Consider the following 21,973-nt stretch of genomic DNA (forward strand, 5'->3'; position numbering starts at 1 on the left):
AAACCAATCTCTTTTTCTCTTTTCTTAAGGGCAAGTTATCTCCGCTCCATTGCATCCTAGGCGGTCCCTTATGCAAGAGCGTGAGCGTTAACGCCGCCCAACTAAAAAACACAAAAACAAACAGAAAATCTTTAGCCGAGCTACGGTAACTCTGATTCCTGAAAAGGATACGTAGGCAGCGGGGTAGGGCCCGTGCGAGTACAATTCTTTATTTTCCCTACATTTTGCATTCATTCGCATTTAGACATAGACATAGTATACACCCTTTAGATAGAAACAGACATAGGTGGGTACCATCGAGTACGATGGGCGTGAGGGGTGCTAGCACCTTCCCCTTGCGTAACCGACTCCCGTACCTTGATTCTCTGGTCGCAAGACCCTGTTCCTTCCTTTGTTAGGTTTCCTGATATTCCTTTCCCTTATGGGATAAATATATTGGTGGCGACTCGGTTCATTTTTCGCGAGCGTGCGACAGCTGGCGACTCCGCTGGGGATGTTGCTAGACCTGTTGCTGGTCCATCCATAGCGAGTCGATCCTAGCCTGCGTTTGTTTGTTTATTTACTGGGTGTTTATTTGTTTTTATGTCTATACCTTGTATATATGTTTGCATGTTTACTTTTCTGCCTGCATATCATGTTTATTTCTGTTTGCACATCATGCATATGGATTATATTCTGTGTTCCTTGGGGTCTTCTGTTCTGTTTTGCAGGTTGGGTGGGATGTTCTATGAGGTAAAAGGCCCAATACCCAGGCCATGAGTGATACCTTAGGAACTAGGAATAGAGTGGCCATGACGGACAGAAGACGTATGTCTGATTGATCCGATCATGTATCCACTGACAGAGCTTGGTTGAAAGAGGCAATATCGTATGATTACACCTACTTTCAATCCTCTGTTGGCTTTTTTGACCTACCTTGACCTAGACTACACCCGTGAGTGGGGAGGGATATACATGACAGGTACCGTTGGTGACCGTTCTGTTCTGCTGATGACTTGTGTTCTCATGGTTTCATTGTGCCTATGCCGGACCTTTGATCCTACAACGTCCGATCTCATTCAGAGGCCACACACACTTCTCCTATGTGGGGAAACCTCCATTGCATCATTTTCATCATGGCATATTTATTTTCAAAAAAAAAAAAGAGAAAGAAAAGATGTAATAAAAAAGAAAAAAGAAAAAAGGAAAATAGTATTATTTCTCATATGCATGCCATTTTTCAGGGTATCCGAGGTTATTACTTTTCATCCAGGATGGCTAACAACGTGACCGCTACCAGAGAAGCTACAAGGCGTACTCACACTTACAGTTTCCATCGCGAAGGCTTGATTCAGTTGGGGCAATTGGGTGGATTGATCACTGGTCATAATAAAACTGTGTTCACTGAGAATTACGGAAACATCTTGACCCTTTTGGACTCCCACGTCGACGAATGGGGTTTATCTACTCTTCTCCAGTTCTATGATCCTGACTTGCGTTGTTTCACCTTCTCAGGCTATCAGTTGGCTCCCACTCTCGAGGAGTACTCTCACTTTCTCAATATCAAGATTCAGCACAAGGTTCCTTTCGTGTGTGTCCCAGAGAAACCTGATTTGAACAACATTGCCAACGCTCTTTATTTGAGCATAGAAGACGTTCTTGGGAATTGGAAGAAGAATGGTAACACTCATGGTTTCTATATGAGTTTCTTGGTTGAGAAGGCCCAAGAGTTGGCCAACAAAAATATGTGGGAGGCCTTCAACGCCCTTCTGGCCGTTTTGATTTATGGGATCGTGATGTTCCCTAACATTCACAAGTTCGTTGATCTGGCTGCTATATGTCTTTTTGTGGAGAAGAATCCGGTCCCTACTTTGCTAGCCGATACGTACTATTCTGTTCACTCTCGATATGGGAAAGGAGGAGCCATAAGAAATTGTTTTCCGTTGTTATACACCTGGTTTAAGTCCCACCTACCTACAAGTGGTCCTTTCGTTACTTCTACTCAGAAATGGCATCAAAGGATCATGGGGCTTACTGGAAATGACATTGTCTGGTGTCCTACTGGGATGGACGTAGAGAAGGTTATAACTAGTTGTGGTGCTTTTGACAATGTTCCCCTCATAGGAACAAAAGGTGTTATCAATTATAATCCTAAGCTAGCGCTGCGTCAATTGGGTTTTGCACTTGAAAACAAGCCTTTGGACAAAGAGATATTTGAATCCGCTTGCTTTGAGAAGGGAACTGATCTAAAAGGTATAGAAAAAGTGGTGAGTGCCTGGAATGACATCCATACAAGTGATCAGATTTCTCTAGGTGAAAAGAATGCCGTTGCCAAACAAGCCTACACGGATTGGGTTGAGGATAGAGTTAAAGATCGTCTGTTGCCTTTCCCGAAGGTTAATCCATTGTACAAGCAACCACCTAAGGTTCCAACTGCCATTATGCCTGCTGAGAATTGCATCCAAGTAGATATGGAATGCACCCAATTGCACGAAAAGAAGTCAGATGCGCAACCGAAACATTGTCTTGTGGGCCAGAAAAGAGTTGAGTTGACACACGAAGCCAAAATGCTGAAGGGAGGATCTTCCAGAGTTCAAAAGAGGGCTAGAACGGAAAAAGGTGAAAAAGACACTACTGTTATTGTTGAGGATCACCAGAAGATCCTAAAAAGGGCCATGAAAGAGGCAGAAGAGAAACTCAAGCGAGAGTACCGAGAAGACTTGAAAGCTTATAAGCTCAAGATAGAAAGGGATGCTAGAGTTGAAGTGAAGAATCTGAAAAAGAAACTGGAAGAAGAGACCACTAAAAGAATGGCAATTGAGACTCAACTGAAAGGAAGTCACCTCCGTAATACTCGACTAACAGAAGAAAATGCCAAGCTCAGAGATCGAATGATGGAGGACATATCTGAGAAGGATTATCTCCCAGAATGCAAAGGATGTGACGAACTCAAGGAGTGCTGCAAGAAGCTAGATGGGCATTTGTTTCGCAAAGATGAGGTGATCCAAAGCATTCTTAAAGGAAGAGATCGAGAAGCAACCAAGAAGCTGTTTGATGAAACTAAGAAGTGGAGCGACGAGCACTTCAGACAAGGAGGACCTCTGTTTTATATTCAGATGGATTGATGTTTGAGTCTGTATGTTTCGACCACCACCAGACTTGTTGGATGGGGTCTTTTATTTCCCTTGCTGAACTATCTTGTTGATGTATGGCTTGCCCAAGTTTAAATCTCTGTTATGAATGAAAAAGAACTAGTTTCTCTTGATACTTATCTTTTGTCACGTTGTTAGCTATTCTGGATCAATATTAAATCTTGGATACTCCGAAAATGGCACATCACGTCATACACACACATGCACTCATACATTCACATTATCACATTGCATTTTTCAGGTTATTGTACAAGAAACTAAATGGGGTCCCTTTCAGCAACAGATTTCTTTTCCGACGACGAAGCTGACTTTCTTACATCCTTACCGTACCCGGAGCAACGAGAGACTCATGGACCAATTTGAGCAGAACCAAGCTGCCCTCCGTAGGGATATGGATGTTATGGGGGAGAGAATGGCCCAACTTATGGAGACTTTCCATGCCGTTGTTCAAGGACAGGATGAACTCAGAAAGAGTGTCGCTAGTTTGATCAAAGATACTCCTACCAATTCTGCTGACGGAGGGGTGAAAACTAAAGAGACTCCTATTAATGAGACACTTAAAGTGGTGGACGACCACCATGAGGTTATTGATCTTGAACATGATCTCACTGCTGAGTTGACCGAGACTGCTAAGATGTACCAAGCTCTTGAAGAACGCCTTAAAGCCGTTGAGGTTGCTAAAACTTCGAGTTTTAACACTGCTGCTATGTGCTTGGTACCTGGGATTGTTATTCCCCCGAAGTTCAAGGTGCCAGATTTTGATAAGTACAAGGGAGTTACCTGCCCAGAGACTCACATTCGTTCCTACTGCCGTAAGATGGCCGCTCACGCTGAGAACGAACCTCTGCTTATGCACTTCTTCCAAGATAGTCTCACTGGAGCCCCGTTGGAGTGGTATATGAAACTCGAGAGGTCTAATGTCAGTACTTGGGGAGAACTTGTTGATGCCTTCCTGAAACAATACCACTACAATACTGCTATGGCTCCTAGCCGTGCCCAACTGCAGAATATGTCACAGAAATCTGAAGAGTCCTTTAAAGAATACGCCCAGAGATGGCGTGAACTTGCTGCTCGAGTCCAACCTCCTTTATTGGACCGAGAGTTGATCGATCTGTTTATGGGGACTCTGAAAGGGCCGTATCTTCAGCACATGGTTAGTAATACTTCTCCTTCTTTTTCGGATGTGGTCATCATTGGTGAGAGGGTTGAGAACTGTGTCAAAGCTGGTACCATTCAAGGTGTTACTAATCCTAGCAACTCAAGTGGTAATGGTAAGAAGCCGTATTCTGGGTTTGTGAAGAAGAAGGAAGGTGAGACTAGCACCGCTTCTGTTGACCAAAGCCGAGCTCCTGCATATTCTGCTGTTCCACCTCCTTATTATCCGATGCCTTATGCTGTTCCTAGCCCATATGTCCCTCAGGCATATGCTGCTGCTCTTCCACAACCATGGATGGCACCCCAACAGCCTTTCGTACCACAACAACAAGCTGCTGCTCCTCAGAATCGTCAACAGAACCCTAGGCCTCAAGGTCAAAGGGGCCCGCAAAGAACAAGATTCCAAGATAGGCGTATCGATCCGGTTCCGATGTCATATGCTCAGCTTCTCCCTCAGTTGCTTGCTGGTCAATTGGTACAACTCCGTGAACTTGGACCTCCACCTAGTCCTCTCCCTCCCGGTTATGATGTTAATGCTCGATGTGAATTTCATTCAGGGGCTCCAGGCCATACTATTGAAAAGTGTAGAGCATTCAAATTGAAGGTTCAGGATCTCCTTGACGACAAGCTTATCTCGTTCGCTCCTACTGGTCCTAATGTGCAGAATAATCCTATGCCTCCTCATGCTGGTACGACCAATGCTATTGAGTTATGTGATGATCAGATCCTGGTAAATGATGTTAATGAGGTTAGGATGCCGCTAGCAGTTATCAGAGAGTATCTTATGCAACAAAAGGTTTTGTGTGAACTACATGACTACTGTTTGCAATGTTCTTCTAATCCTGAGGAATGCACTAGGTTGAGAGAAGAAATCCAGAAACTAATGGATGAAGGTGTTCTTAGAGTGGAAAGGGTCGTTCCTATTGAAGATGTGGCCATCCTAGAAATCCCTTACCATCCTGCTGAGGCGTCAAAGACTCAGAGCACACCTTTGGCCATCCAAGCACCAAGGACCCCGCTGGTTATTCATACACCGAGGGCCCCATTGACCAGTCAAGCTCCGAGAACTCCGATGGTTATTCAGGTTCCAAATGCTCCTTCAACTCCTTCGACCTCATCTCTCGCTCCCTCTCATGTGAATGATTCTAAGGCTGTTCCTTGGAGTTATAATGCTGTGTATATTCGAGGGAAGAAGTATGACTGTCCTCCAGTGGGTAATTCGAGCATCACAAATATTACTGGCACTAGTGGCATTACCCGTAGTGGTCGGATCTTTGCTGCCCCTCCTCCGCCTCCTAAAGAGACCAACAAAGAGGCTAGTACACAAGCAAAAGGAAAGCAAGTTGCTGTTGATCCTCCTGTAACACGTAATGCCCAAGATGCCGAGCAACTCTTGAAAATCATTAAGAAAAGTGATTACAAAGTGATTGACCAACTTGATCAGACCCAAGCCAAGATCTCCATCTTGTCTCTCTTGGTACATTCTGAAGCTCATCGTGATGCTCTGATGAAAGTTCTGGCTTCCGCTCATGTAACTCAAGACATTACCGTGCCTCAGTTTGAAGGGGTTGTGACCAACATTGCTGCTGGTAATTGTTTGGGTTTTTCTGATGATGAGCTTCCACCTGAGGGTAGAGCACACAACAAAGCGTTGCATATCTCCGTCAAGTGTCTGGATGCTGTGTTGTCTCGAGTTCTGATTGATACCGGTTCCTCTCTTAATGTGATGCCCAAGGCCACTTTGTTTAAGCTGAGTATGGATGGGATTATGATGAGACCATGCACTATGAGTGTTAGAGCATTTGATGGTTCTAGAAGGTCCGTAGAAGGAGAAATTGATCTGCCTGTCTTGATTGGTCCTCACATGTTCTACATTGCCTTCTACGTTATGGATATAAACCCTTCATACACTTGCCTCTTGGGTCGTCCTTGGATTCATGCTGCTGGAGCTGTGACATCTACTCTCCACCAGTGTTTGAAATTTGTTGTGAATGACAAGATTGTTGTGATCACTGGTGAAGAGGATTTGATAGTCAATAATCTGGCATCATACCGTTATGTTGAAGTGGAGGGAGAGATACAAGAGACACCTTTTCAAGCCTTAGAGATTGTGTCGGTTGACAAACTCCCCGTGGTTGAGAATAAGAAGGAACTCGGAGCACCCCTCTCGTCTCTAAATGATGCTAAGGCCTTTTTAGAAGCTGGCACTCCCCATAGTGCCTGGGGCAAGCTGATTGACGTTCAAGAGAAGCGAGACAAGTATGGCCTTGGGTATCAACCATCTTCTTCTACTCAGCTCAGCATAATTCCGGGAAAGAAGGTGATTCCCCCCATTTCTCAAGTGTTCGTCAGTGCAAGCGCCAGTTCTGAAAATCAAGTTCTCGCCGTGGATGATGATGATGAAGAAGATCTCTCCAGATTCATTTGCCATGCTGCGCCTGGACAGGAACTCAACAATTGGACTATCTTGGACATCCCCAAAGTCACTTTTATGGAGATGTAATTTTCTTGTTTCAATAAGTCATATGCTTCGCCCTAAGCATTTTTGACCTCTTGTATAAAGAAGGGCCCCCCATGTGTTTCAATTTGTTTAATATTGAATGAAAATCATATCTTCGCATGCAATTACTGTTCCATTTCCTTCTTTTTTGTTTTTACTTTAAAAAAAAAACTTTTTCAAAAATGGCAAAGATTTCCTTTTTTTCCTTTTTATGTGTTGCATTCTAAGGCATAAATCATCCATCGTGCAGATCCGGCTCGAACTCCATCAAAAATGATAATGTTACAGTTCCACGTCTTGATATCTTTGAGAATCCAATGGACCAAGCTGATGAGGATAGTGGGGAAGATTGTGAAGTCCCCGAGGAATTGGCAAGACTTTTGAGACAAGAAGCGAAATCTATTCAGCCACATCAAGAAGCCATAGAAATCATCAACCTCGGTACAGAAGAGGCAAAGAGAGAAGTCAAGATAGGTGCCGCTTTGCAAAGTGATGTAAAGAGAAGGTTGATTGAGTTGCTTCGAGAGTATGTTGATATCTTCGCCTGGTCATATGAAGACATGCCTGGTTTAGACACAGATATAGTTATGCACAGGCTACCTCTCAAACCAGAATGTCCGCCTGTAAAGCAAAAACCACGAAGAACACGACCTGATATGGCTTTGAAAATCAAGGAAGAAGTTGAAAAACAGTTGAAGGCTGGTTTCTTATCTGTGTGTGAGTATCCTCCTTGGATTGCAAACATAGTACCTGTTCCTAAGAAGGACGGAAATGTACGCATGTGTGTTGACTACCGAGATTTGAATAGGGCAAGTCCGAAGGATGATTTCCCTCTGCCTCATATTGATGTGCTAGTCGACAACACTGCTCAGTATTCGGTGTTCTCTTTCATGGATGGTTTTTCTGGCTATAATCAAATAAAGATGGCTCCTGAAGATATGACCAAGACTACCTTTACCACTCCGTGGGGTACATATTGTTATAAGGTGATGCCTTTTGGTCTTAAGAATGCTGGTGCAACATATCAACGAGCAATGGTGACCCTCTTCCATGACATGATCCATAAAGAGGTTGAGGTGTACGTCGATGATATGATTGCAAAATCCCAAACTGAGGAGGAACACTTGGTATATCTCGAGAAATTGTTTGCTCGTTTGCGTAAATTCAAGTTGAGACTTAATCCAAACAAGTGCACTTTTGGAGTGCGATCTGGAAAGTTACTTGGATTCATTGTGAGCCAACGAGGGATTGAGGTCGACCCCGATAAAGTAAGAGCAATACAGAACATGCCGGCGCCGAAGAATGAAAGAGAAGTTCGAGGGTTCCTTGGAAGATTGAATTACATAGCCAGGTTCATTTCTCATCTCACTGATACTTGTGAACCCATCTTCAAACTGCTGCGCAAAAATCAAGATATCCGTTGGGATGATCGTTGTCAGGAAGCCTTCGAAAAGATCAAGCAGTATCTCCAAGAGCCACCAATTCTCATGCCTCCGGTTCCTGGGAGGCCGCTTCTTATGTACTTAACTGTGCTTGAAGGATCTATGGGATGTGTGCTGGGCCAACATGACGAGTCCGGTCGAAAAGAGTGCGCCATTTATTACCTGAGCAAAAAGTTTACCGATTGTGAATCCCGCTACTCACTACTCGAGAAAACTTGCTGTGCTTTGGTATGGGCTGCTCGCCGACTGAGACAGTATATGCTGACCCACACCACTCTATTGATCTCCAAAATGGACCCGATAAAGTACATCTTTGAAAAACCGGCCCTTACAGGAAGACTAGCCCGATGGCAAATGCTTTTATCAGAATACGACATCCAGTATGTCACACAGAAGGCCATCAAAGGGAGTGTCCTTGCAGATCATCTTGCTCATCAGCCATTAGAAGAGTATCAGTCAATGAGGTTTGATTTTCCTGATGAAGATATCATGAAACTGGACGATAATGAAGGACCCGAACCAGGAGAGCGTTGGACTCTCACGTTCGATGGTGCATCAAATGCTATGGGCCATGGTATTGGGGCAGTTTTGACTTCTCCTCGTCAAACTCACATCCCTTTTACAGCTAGAATATGCTTTGATTGCACAAACAATGTCGCAGAGTACGAAGCTTGCATAATGGGCCTCGAAGCAGCCATTGATATGAGGATCAAGATCCTTGAGGTTTATGGGGATTCTGCATTGGTCATACATCAAGTAAGAGGTGATTGGGAGACACGACACCCCAATTTGGTTCCTTATAAGGACTATATCTTGGAGTTGCTGCCCGCTTTCGAGGAGATCACTTTCAATCACATCCCCCGAGAGGAAAATCAATTGGCAGATGCTTTGGCTACTTTGGCGGCTATGTTCAGAGTTAGCTCCCCTAAAGAAGTACCAGACATAACGATCCTCCGTTACAAAGAGCCTGCCCATGCATTCCCTGCTCATTGCCTCACTACTGAAGATGTGTATGATGAAAAGCCATGGTATTACGACATCAAGAGGTATGTTGAGAAGCAAGAGTATCCCGAAGATGCTACGATTGGTGATAAGCGAACGCTTCGAAGGCTAGCATCCAAATTCTTCTTGTCAGGAGACGTCCTGTACAAAAGAAACTATGATTCAGTTTTGCTCAGATGCGTGGATAGACACGAAGCAGAATTGATCATGCGGGAAATTCATGAAGGATCTTTTGGAACTCATTCCAGTGGACATTCTATGGCCAAAAAGATCTTGCGAGCAGGATATTATTGGATGACGATTGAAAGTGATTGTTATGTGTATGTGAAGAAATGTCACAAATGTCAAGTGTATGCTGACAGAATTCATGTTCCTCCGACTCCTCTGAATGTCCTGACGTCGCCTTGGCCCTTTGCTATGTGGGGCATAGACATGATTGGACGGATAGAGCCACAAGCTTCAAATGGACACAGATTTATTCTTGTTGCTATCGACTACTTCACCAAATGGGTTGAAGCTGCTTCTTACAAGAACGTAACCAAGCAAGTCGTTACTCGCTTCATCAAGAAAGAGATCATATGCCGATATGGGGTTCCAAATAAGATCATCACTGATAATGGGTCCAATCTTAATAACAAGATGATGGTAGAGTTGTGTGAAGAGTTCAAGATTGAACATCACAATTCATCACCCTACCGGCCAAAGATGAACGGCGCGGTCGAAGCTGCTAACAAGAATATAAAGAAGATTGTTCAGAAAATGGTTAGAACGTATAAAGATTGGCATGAGATGTTGCCGTTTGCTTTGCACGGCTACAGAACTTCTGTCCGCACTTCAACTGGGGCAACTCCCTTCTCTCTTGTCTACGGCATGGAGGCCGTACTACCTGTTGAAGTGGAAATTCCTTCATTGAGAGTCTTAATGGACGCCAAACTCGATGAAACGGAATGGGTTCAAACGAGGCTTGATCATCTCAATCTAATTGAGGAAAAACGCTTATCCGCTATCTGCCACGGCCAGTTGTACCAAAAGAGGATCAAGAAAGCGTATGACAAGAAGATTCGGCCTCGAGAATTCCACACAGGTGACCTAGTCGTAAGGAAGATCTTGCCAATTCACACTGATCCAAGGGGCAAATGGACTCCCAATTATGAGGGACCATACATTGTGAAGAAAGCATTTTCAGGTGGTGCTTTAATCCTGACAAAGATGGATGGGGAAGACGTTCCGCTTCCAGTCAATTCAGACTCAGTCAAAAAATACTACGCATAAAAGACCCGCTAGGTCGACGTACCTAGGCAAAAATAAGGGCATCCCGACAAACCAAAAGGGTTTGGGCAAAAATTAGGGATAAAACAAAAAAAAAGAATAACCCGCTAAAATGAAAACCCGAAAGGGCGGCTTAGGCAAAAAGGGGCATCCCGCTGGATTGAAAACCCGAAAGGGCGATCCAGGCAAAAGTTAGGGATCAAAAGCGAGAGGCTGCAGTCTGAATATCTTTCACAAAGACCCCTATACGCCCTTGGCAGAACGGACAGATCAATCCAACCATTACCCTTCTGAAGCAAAGCATTGAGAGGATCGAAGATATGGGAATTGTAGCAATATCAGTTTTAATGGAAACTCGAGCATTTCTCTTTGCCATTTTGCTTTTTGCATTTTATTTTCCTTTCGCAACTACCTCATTTAGGAGTTGCTTCCTTGTACAGAAGCCTATTCACAGGCATTCCATCAATAAAATGATCTTTTGATAAGAAGTGTTCTTTCCTGCTTTTCATTTTTTCGCATGCGAGGTGTGATTTAATTCGTTATTAAACATTGCATTGAAAACATGGGGAATAATAATCACAAAATCAAAACGAAACATGATGTTACATAAACATAAAAGTGCTCTAAGGGGCACCATTTGCGTCCAAACGTTGTTTTCCGTGCAGGTTGCAGGTTCTAGCCGTCATCTTGGCTTACGACATGCCACAAAGGTCGTCATCATCCCGCGTGAAAGTTCAAGCGTATAATTCATCAGTACTGGTAAGCACAAGACACCGGAAGAAATCCATGTCTCTCCCCTACACGGCAGACAAAGAAGTGTCCATCAGAACCCACGTTTCCCCAAACAGTATAAGATGTAAGGAAAGTCGAGCAAAGTCACTTCCTCCCCAACAGAGTTATGTTCTAATCCTCCACACAGTTGCCAATCATCTTTGGCACTATGAGGTTTTCAACGCCCACCCGCAATGGCGTCTCAAGATCACAAGCAACGGACCCCAATGATCCTACCCTTCTGTCCCACCAAGGGCCTTTATTTGGCACTCTCTGCATATAGTATTCATTGCATATAGCATTGCATCCTCGAAAGCGTAGCATATCCATTACAGTGGATCATTACGCCATAAAAAATCAAACATGCATACGGAACATAAGCCAGATAATAGGAGCCAATGTTGAATCAGAACAATGACCCATCCTCTCAAAGTTGTTACCTGTACAAACTTTGCCTGATATCTGCTATCATACTACAAATACTTTTAAGCTGCAGTGCCGATGCGAGGTATCTTCAATCTCTGATGAGCGTCTGACACAATGTCTTCTTTTGTCCCTCGATGTCGAGTCGATGTTGAGTCATAGATCGCCACGAGATCTTATTCCTTCCCAAAGTGTGGAAAATCGCACGAGATTTTCTCTCGATGTTGAGTCATGAGATCGCCACGAGATCTTATTCCTTCCCAAAGTGTGGAAAATCGCACGAGATTTTCTTTCGATGTTGAGTCATAGATCGCCACGAGATCTTATTCCTTCCCAAAGTGTGGAAAATCGCACGAGATTTTCTTTCGATGTTGAGTCATAGATCGCCACGAGATCTTATTCCTTCCCAAAGTGTGGGAAATCGCACGAGATTTTCTTTCGATGTTGAGTCATAGATCGCCACGAGATCTTATTCCTTCCCAAAGTGTGGGAAATCGCACGAGATTTTCTTTCGATGTTGGGTCATAAGATCGCCACGAGATCTTATTCCTTTCCAAAGTGTGGAAAATCGCACGAGATTTTCTTTCGATGTTGAGTCATAGATCGCCACGAGATCTTATTCCTTTCCAAAGTGTGGGAAATCGCACGAGATTTTCTTTCGATGTTGAGTCATAGATCGCCACGAGATCTTATTCCTTTCCAAAGTGTGGGAAATCGCACGGGATTTTCTCTCGATGTTGAGTCATGAGATCGCCACGAGATCTTATTCCTTCCCAAAGTGTGGAAAATCGCACGAGATTTTCTCTCGATGTTGAGTCATGAGATCGCCACGAGATCTTATTCCTTCCCAAAGTGTGGAAAATCGCACGAGATTTTCTTTCGATGTTGAGTCATAAGATCGCCACGAGATCTTATTCCCTTTTCTTCTGTTGACGAGTTGATCGCCACGAGATCTTCTTTCGATGTTGAGTCATAGATCGCCACGAGATCTTATTCCTTTCAGTCCTGATGTTGAGTCGTAAATCGCACGAGGTCTTTTTCTTTCGATCATTGTTTCATACAACCATTCTCTTTGAAAACCCTGTGTCGGCACCGCTACCACGTTATAAGCTATCTCCATTCAAACCCATTACTCACTACAAATTCTTCCACCAGAAAAACAAAAATTTCTCTTTCCCCAGCAGATATCAAAAATAAGGATAACACTGACACCATCTTTTCAGGAAAAATTTCAGGTCTTGGATATTTAATCATCTTCTACCTTGAATGTTCGAAAGGCTAGCGCCAATCTCACCTTCAAGTTTAAGACGATTAAATAGGGGCAGCTGTCATACCCCAAATTTGTCCTACCCTTTAATTTCTAACTGGCTCTAGCTTCACATTTCATAAACATACATCCACTTAGGCCATACCATTGCATGCATCCATATCATTGGTCCTTGATCAGAAGGAGAGACTTGAAGCCTAATGTGGGGTGTCATCAGCTTGCCCAAGACTTCTTGAAATCAGGGTTTTTATCCAGTTCACAGCATTGGCAAGTGTAGAAGTGTAGAAGTCATCTGATCCTCTTAATCAGGGTTTCCTTGACCAAAGTCAACCAGTTGACTTTTCGGTCAACATTTAATCAGGGAGGGATTTCATGAATGAGAAGCTTTCGTATTGACTATATGGACACATTCATTCGACCGGATTTGACTGGAGGAGATTTAATCAAGAATTTCATCAATAATCAGAAAAATCAGGACAGTTGACTTTTGGGTCGAAATCGGAAGAATTATTCGAATATCGACTTTTGGTGGAAAATCGGTCAAGAAATGTCGAGGAATGAATAAAATCGGGAGTTTGACAAAAGTTGCCAAAAATAGAAAATGACAAAAATGGAAGGTTTTCATACTTAGAAAAATTGTGGTACATTTCAAGTGTGATGATCAGTCAACTTCACAGCATAATTACACGTGGCAATTGACATTTTTTGGAAGAATTTCCAACATCAAAGTTGTTCCTCTCATGGAGGAGAACAACTTTGTAGTTGGATACTTTTTCATTTGAAGCTTGGTTAGAGAAATATTGAAGCATGAAGTTTCTGAAAATTCATTTGATCTAGGCACAATTCAGGTCATGAGCCAAGTCATGCCCAAGCATTTTACCAAACACTTGGTATGCCAAATGTCAAGCTAGTTATTGAGCTCTACAAAAATGCTATGAGTTTAAACTTGGTATTCTTCCATTCTTTGCCATGTCCTCTACACAATAAAACAATAGTCAAGCCATTTGGACAAAGAATGAATCATTTACAAAGCTCCAAAGTCACATGTTCACACTGGTCCAAGTTATGCATCTGGCTGGGCATGAATCCTGGTCACGCGTGAACCTTTCATCAAACACGTGGCGCGCTGAATTCGAAGCCAGTTTTAGGACTCTACAAATATCCATTTGGATCCATCTTGGTATCAGATTGCTCCTTGCCATATGCTCTTCCCAACAAGTCATGGATGGGAATCATTAAATTTGTGTGGATCAAGATACGAAAGCCTAAAGTCATGACCTGACCAAGTCGTATCCCTGCAATGAATCTAAGCCAAAGCCTGAGTCTGCGTGCAAGATAGGATCAGCCATGCCAAGTGATGTTCGGGTGCATTTTCGAGCAAGTTCCAGACCTCATCTTTACAACTCGCAAACGTCAAAACTCATCAATCATATGCCCTCTTCATGTTGCTTTTGAGTTTGAAATGAATGATGTACTATGGAGAGAGACATAACCACCCAAAGTGAGACCTGGACATGATTTTGTTGTTGCAGCATGGAGAGCATTCACCAATATCCCCATGCAAATACTACACTACACCACTCCTCACCTTAATTCCATGCAACCTCACTCACTTATATAAGCTAAACCCTTCACAAAACTCAGCAACACACATCCATTTTTTCACACTCTCACTTTTTCACTTTCTCAAAAGCTCTCACTTCACTCTATTCTTCTCTCTCTCGGCTCTCTCCCCAACCTCTCTCAAGGAAGTTTGTTACAAATCATAACCACCTTCTCTAACCACCACAACCACCACTCTTCTCCACCTTCTCTAACCACCACCATAGCCACCATCAACCTCCACTGATTCGCATCATCATCAATATCACTTTCTCTGCTGCATCCGTCATAACCATTGCATCACTCAAGAAAATCAGAATAATCACCATCTCCAATACGGAACCTTATCGTCTTCATCTACCATCACCAAACTACGTTTCGGGGAAAAGACTGGAGCATCACCGTTATCATCACGTTCAGTGCACTATTCGTCACCATTGAGCCTCTCCCCGTGATCCACGCATAGCCTTCAAGATTCATCCTCTTTCGCTGAGTTCGAGTCTCGTTCAAGAACCTGCAGGTACGTCCTCTAAACGAAACTCATAGGTAGCGCCATGTTTCCAAGCATACATCTATGTGAAGTTTATCGTGACTCTCGAACCTGATGCGCTCTGAGTAAAACGTCTATTGCTTGATCACATTAAATGCATTTACACGCTCTGTATGGATTGAGTTTTGTTTTGATACGAAGATACCGCGTTTTCATGAACTTCCGTCAAACTAGGGCTTTGCAATTAGGTTCGGTTATGGTGTTAAGGTTAGGGTCAATGAAAAGCAAGACCGGATCTGTGATCTACACAAGATTCCGAGTCGATTGGTGGCGGTTTGGTTGTTTTCTGGAAAATTACGGTGTATCTCCGCCGTAGAGCTACTGGAGAAGACGACCGGAGCTGAGCTCCGGCGTCTAGTTCGGTTTGTTTGATTCTCTCTCCGTCATGGCTACGTGGCGTGCATGTATTGGCTAGAGCTCCCATTATATTGTAACTTTGTCTTTTACTCAATGATTGGCCTATGAGGTGTTGTATTCTGACTGGCCGATAGTGTTTTTGTCTTCTTCTCCATTTAATCACCCATGACCAATTGATATGAATTCACGTTACATTGCAATATATTTTCACGTGATACAATGGCATGCTGAGATTAATAATTGAAACATATAATTTGCATGTGCTGAATAATAGAATTGATTCAATAGAATATGGGCCACGCGTTTTCACCTTTGGGCCTAGCGCGTTTTGCTTCACACACCCCCAGTATCAGGCCCATTTTTCTGCTTGTAACCATTTTAGTCCATACAAAGAATACTTCTGCACCCCCTCTGCTTGTAATAAAAACAAATAAAAATGATCTCCTTTCCTTTATTATTTTTGCATGTTAATTGTTTTCCTCCTTAAATAAATAACAAAAATAGTTTTTTGACCAATTAGAATTTTTAGGAATATTGTTTTCTTTTAATTGGAATTTTAATTGGTGATTTCTTTGACTTTTAATTGGTTGATAAACCATAAACAAATAGATAGTTTTTAGTCTCTAATTCAAAAGTAGTTTCTCACATGAATAAAAAGGAAGTTGCTTGTAAATAATTCTCTTGAATAGTTTAGATTTTAAATTCTTTTCCTTTTGAGAATATTTTTCAACATATTGTGAAATGCTTAATTGTTTTTTTTCCCCACTTTCTTTTAGGATGACCAATAACATAGATGTAGAAATTAGGAGTAGTTCCCACTTTTTTCATTCTTTTTCTTTTCAACTCCTAAAATACTTAATAAATATCGATGAAGATCATACCGTTACCATATTTCATAGTAGGAAAGAAATGATTGGGGTGTAGGCCCCGATGTATGTTCTTTCCTACTTAGCGGAGAAGAAATGATTGAGGTGTAAAGCCTCGATGTATTTCTTAACCGTTGTTTAGAGAAACGATCGTGGTGTAGGCCTCGATGTGCATTCTCTAAATATTCACAAAAAAAAACTCTTTTTGTATCTCCTTTACTTAGCGGAGAAGAAATGATTGAGGTGTGAAACCTCGATGTATTTCTTAACCGTTGTTTAGAGAAACGATTGTGGCGTAGGCCTCGATGTGCGTTCTCTAAATACGCAAAACAAAACTCTTTTTGGTATGATCTAAGTCACAAATTAAATCCCCTTAAAAAACACCAACCAAAAACACTTCAAAAAACCTAATAAATGTTCAGACTTAAAACAAAAGTGAGGAAGTGATGCGAGACCTTGTAGTGGGTTCTCGTCATCATGGAATCACCCTTAAAAGATACAAACCAATCTCTTTTTCTCTTTTCTTAAGGGCAAGTTATCTCCGCTCCATTGCATCCTAGGCGGTCCCTTATGCAAGAGCGTGAGCATTAACGCCGCCCAACTAAAAAACACAAAAACAAACAGAAAATCTTTAGCCGAGCTACGGTAACTCTGATTCCTGAAAAGGATACGTAGGCAGCGGGGTAGGGCCCGTGCGAGTACAATTCTTTATTTTCCCTACATTTTGCATTCATTCGCATTTAGACATAGACATAGTATACACCCTTTAGATAGAAACAGACATAGGTGGGTACCATCGAGTACGATGGGCGTGAGGGGTGCTAGCACCTTCCCCTTGCGTAACCGACTCCCGTACCTTGATTCTCTGGTCGCAAGACCCTGTTCCTTCCTTTGTTAGGTTTCCTGATATTCCTTTCCCTTATGGGATAAATATATTGGTGGCGACTCGGTTCATTTTTCGCGAGCGTGCGACAACCCTTACATGTTGTTATTTTCAGATTGAGGTAGCGGCTTTCCGACTTGGTGAGGATTAGCTCATGAGTCAGTGCGTTTTAGTTTAGCGTCAGGTGTCATGCTCTGATAAATGTAACACTAGGAAACGTTATGTTTTTTTTTGTAATTGATTTAATAACGTTGTTTGTTTTGAATTAATTTTGAGGATTGGTGGTATTTGATGATGGATTGTTATTTGATAATTTAATTCCACTGTGTAAACATGATATTGATGAATTATGAAGGATTATTCCCTAGTAAACGCATGACAGTGACAGAATATGTTTATTTTATTACCAATTGTGGCACCCTTGGTTGCATGTACTCTGATTTAATTATTAATTGCCGCGGGGATTTAGAAGGGTGTTACAATAGTAGTATCAGAGCATAGTTGGTCGTTGTGACCAGAGTCTTGTGTCAGTCTTCCCTGTGTGTATGCGACAATGTACGAGTTAACTAGTCGATACTTTTGTTCTGACTGAATTGTTTGTAATTTAAGCAAAGTAATGGCTGGAAGAGGTGGAAGAAATGATGATGCTATCGTTAAGGCTCTGGGAATGATTGCTGGTGTGCTTGGATGAAATGCAAATGGAGCTGGGATTGGTGCTGACCGACAATTGGGGAACTTTCAGAGGAACAATCCTCCGTTGTTCAAGGGCACTAGAGATGAACTTAATGCTGCTGGTGTAGCAATTACTTGGGCTGTGTTCAAGAGAGAATTCCTGAGAAGGTACTTCCCTGAAGATGTTCAGGGAAGAAAAGAAATCGAATTTTTGGAGCTGACTCATGGTAATATGACGGTACCAGAGTATGCTTCAAAGTTTTTCGAGTTGGCGAAGTACTACGTTCACTACAACAATGATGAAGCTAGTGAATTCTCAAAGTGTATCAAATTTGAGAATGGTCTTCGTGATGAGATCAAGCAAGGTATCAGGTATCAGAGGATTCGGCGATTTGTCGATTTGGTGGACTAAAGCAAGATCTTTGAAGAGGATAACCTTAAGCTGAAGTCGTCTCACTCTCGCGAGTTGGTCGAAAAGAAAAGGTAAGAAGCCTATGGACAGAGGTAAGCCATATGGTAGATGAAATCCTAAAGCTGGTGATTGGAGGAAGCATAGTGGGGGAGACTCCAGTGCTTTTGTCAGGTGCTACAATTGTGGTGAGATTGGACATCGTAAGAATGACTGCAAGCTTGATCAAAAGAAGTGTTTCAAGTGTGATAAAGTGGGCCATGTTGCAGCTGATTATAAGAAGAAGGATGTGACTTTCTACAACTGTGGTGAAGAAGGTCACATTAGCCCACAGTGTCCTAAGCCAAAGAAGAATAAGTCTGGTGGGAAGGTCTTTGCTTTGTCTGGGTCAGAGACTACTCCAGAAGATCGATTGATTAAAGGTACGTGTTTTTTCCATGGCACACCTTTAATTTCAATTATTGATATTGGAGCAGCACATTCATTTATTTCGTTGGATTGTGCTAAAAGATTGGGATTATAAATATCTGATATTAATGGAAGCATGGTTATTGACACTCCTGCGTCACGTTTAGTAACTACTTTATCTGCTTGTTTGAATTGTCCAGTTGATATTTTAGGTAGAGAATTTGGAATGGAATTAGTGTTCCTTCCGTTGTAACAACTTGATGTAATCCTGGGAATGAACTGGTTAGAGTTCAACCGTGTTCATATCAACTGTTTTTCGAAGACGGTGTTATTTCCTAAAGCTGTTAGTGCTGATGATCTGAACATGACTGCTAGACAGGTGAACGAGGCTATCGGAGATGGTGCAACAGTGTTTATGTTGTTTGCATTGATGGATTTGAAAGAGAATGTGGTAAGTAGCGAACTACCAGTGGTATGTGATTTCTGATAAGTCTTTCCGGGAGATGTGAACGTATTGCCACCAGAAAGAGAAGTGGAATTTGATATTGATTTGATTCCGGGAACTAGTCCAGTGTCGATGGCACCGTATCGTATGTCACCGTTTGAGTTGGCTGAATTGAAGAAACAATTGGAAGAACTGCTTGAGAAGAAATTCATTCGCCCGAGTGTTTCTCCGTGGGGTGCGCCTGTGTTGCTAGTAAAGAAGAAAGAGGGTTCGATGAGGCTGTGTGGATTACAGAAAATTGAACAAGGTTACTATTAAGAATTGGTATCCACTGCTGAGGATTGATGATTTGATGGATCAAATGGTTGGAGCGTGTGTATTCAGTAAGATTGATCTGAGATCTGGGTATCTGTTATACCCCAAAATTTGCCCATACTATTTCTCCTATTCAAATTCAAATCAAGGTACAAAGCTCAAAGACACCCTCTCCTAAACAAGGTACAAAGAACTAGGGTTTTGTTGTTCTGAGGAAAAATCCATGGATCAAAAGCTCCAATACATTTCATATGGTCTATGATATCCCACACTAGCTCTATGAAAAGTTTTAGGTCTCAATTCAAAAGATTGATCACTCGACTGCTCAGAAAGTCAACAGTCGACTGGTTTGACCTAAAAGTCAACTGTGGTCAAAGTACAGTCAAAACTTCTGATTTTTTTGTCAACATCCTCATATTGAAGTATCATTCACCATTTGATCAATAATTGATCATGGTTCATCAAGGAAAGATCAGAAATCAACAATTCCAAAAGTTTCTAAATTAGGGTTTTCATAGGAGAAAGTCAACTAAACTTTGACCAGCCATAACTCCTACATGGAACATCAAAAATTTTACATACACAGCTCATTTTGAAGGAAATTTGATTCTCTACAATTTTGTGTCTCACAAGCCAAGGCTAAAAATGCTTCATTTGAGAGATATGGACCAAAACATTATAGGTCCTTTTCAAAAGTCAACCAAAAGTCTTTTTTTTCAAAAGGATACACAAGGAGCATGGAAAATTATTTTGACATGAGACCAAAAATACTGGTTAGAGGACTCTTTAAGGTTTCCAAAAAGTCCTAGAACTCCTTCATACCTTAAATATTGAGGGAGATATGCCTTGTCAAAGTTGACTAATTTTGGAAGAAAGAATATGAAACAAAAGGCCTTAAAATAAGTTTCTTTGCAAATGGGCCCATATTTTTAAGATCCAAACTCCTTCCTTATGATATTGGGAGCCCATAAATCATTGGCCACGAATTTATTTTATAGGAATTTTTATTCATTTAAAATTCAATAAAATTAAAGAAAATCAAAAGACTTGAAAGAAAATTGGTTTTGAATCAAATCCAATCCACATTCACTCCAATAATCAATACAAATTCGTTGCAAAAGAAATTTAAGGAGATTGGATTGAAATTGATCAAAAATAGAAATATTAGGAACCATATTTTCAATCAATTTGCAAAGATTGGAATTCAAAGATTTCTTAAGATTCAAGGCCAAAGATTCACCCTATTTCCTTCCAATATATAAACAATATATAAAAATAACACTCTCAGATCACAGGGTTACGAATGGGGAGTCTCAAAAGAACTCTAATCCGAGTAGGGAATTTGAAGAAAATCTTGAAGTTCGTTTGAGAGGTTGGGGGAAATTCAGAAACGTTTGAAGGTTCAAACACCATCAGGGAACACTCTTGATTGTTTCCCAATCGATTTCCAGGCTTGAAGCATCAAGAATACGCTACTGTTCTTCACGGTTTGCCTTCCTAAAATTCGATTTCATATTTAATGAATTAAGCATTGTACATGTGTTTTGATTACATATAGTTGTTTATCATGATGTTTTGAATGTTCTTGGGCAAGTTATTTGGTGTTTAATCGCATAGACCGTGAGATGCCATATTTAGGGTTTGAGACCTTGAATTGGGATTCTTTGATTTAAGAAGAATTGGGACTCGAAACATGAATCGTTTGATTCTCAACGAACAGGTAAGTATGTCTATGGTTTTGCTTTTGATTTTCGTTGCTTGTGTGAGGTTTCGTGGTGTGCAGGGGCTGTAGTGACGGAACTGTGTCCGTAGGTAAAACATTGCCTCTAAAACAACAGCCAGAGGTTGAAGGTGATGCGTGGCATGATACTAGTGGCCGGTTTGAAATCTGGCGCATTGTCTTCAAACCAAAGCTCTCTCTTTGAAAATAAGTATTCAAACACATTAAGGGAGGCATTTAGAGGTGATCCAAACCTCTGGAACACTTCTGAGCGTGGAGAATCATCATCTCCACCTCTCATTTGGAGCACTTGCAGTTGGAGGACCACAGAACAATTCAGGAGGTTCCAAGCAAGGTTAGGCATCCAGGCACGTTCCTCAGATCATAGTGAAGCTGTTCAGATGGTTGTAGCTCATCTGTAACTCCAGATTCATCATCCTCTATGCTCACTTGAAGCTCAAATCGAAGGAGTCGAGTAGAGAAATTCAGAAGGTTTGAGGTCACAACAAGCATCCAGTTAGCATCACTGAGTCCAAGGAAGCTTTTAGGATCATTCATACAAGCCCAGGTGCTCTCCATCATCCTCACGACCTTCAGTTTCAGAGGTAAGTTTCTGAACTCCACCTCTTTAATTTAAGCACTCTTTGTGATAAAGCTCGATTCTATCTTGTTCAGCATCATCAGAGGATTGAAAACCCTCTATCATCATTCATTTATCTTTCAGTATAGTCATTTAATTTGATTTTCAAATTTTAGGGTTCTTCACGTTTTCTAGTAAATTAGTTA

The 21,973-nt window shown here is 41.8% G+C and overlaps 1 protein-coding gene across 1 annotated transcript; it reads left to right on the top strand.

Moving 5' to 3' along the window:
* The first annotated feature begins 1,253 nt into the window (after nucleotides 1-1,253).
* Nucleotides 1,254-21,392, top strand: LOC131628160 (uncharacterized). Its single transcript, XM_058899026.1, has 4 exons — nucleotides 1,254-2,112; nucleotides 2,233-2,615; nucleotides 17,961-18,058; nucleotides 21,251-21,392. The coding sequence occupies exons 1-4, from the start codon at nucleotides 1,254-1,256 to the stop codon at nucleotides 21,390-21,392; spliced, it is 1,482 nt and encodes a 493-aa protein (XP_058755009.1).
* The last annotated feature ends 581 nt before the right edge of the window (nucleotides 21,393-21,973 follow it).

This window comes from Vicia villosa, unplaced genomic scaffold (genome assembly GCF_029867415.1).
Source record: "Vicia villosa cultivar HV-30 ecotype Madison, WI unplaced genomic scaffold, Vvil1.0 ctg.000426F_1_1, whole genome shotgun sequence".
In the NCBI taxonomy this organism is placed as follows: Eukaryota; Viridiplantae; Streptophyta; class Magnoliopsida; order Fabales; family Fabaceae; genus Vicia; species Vicia villosa.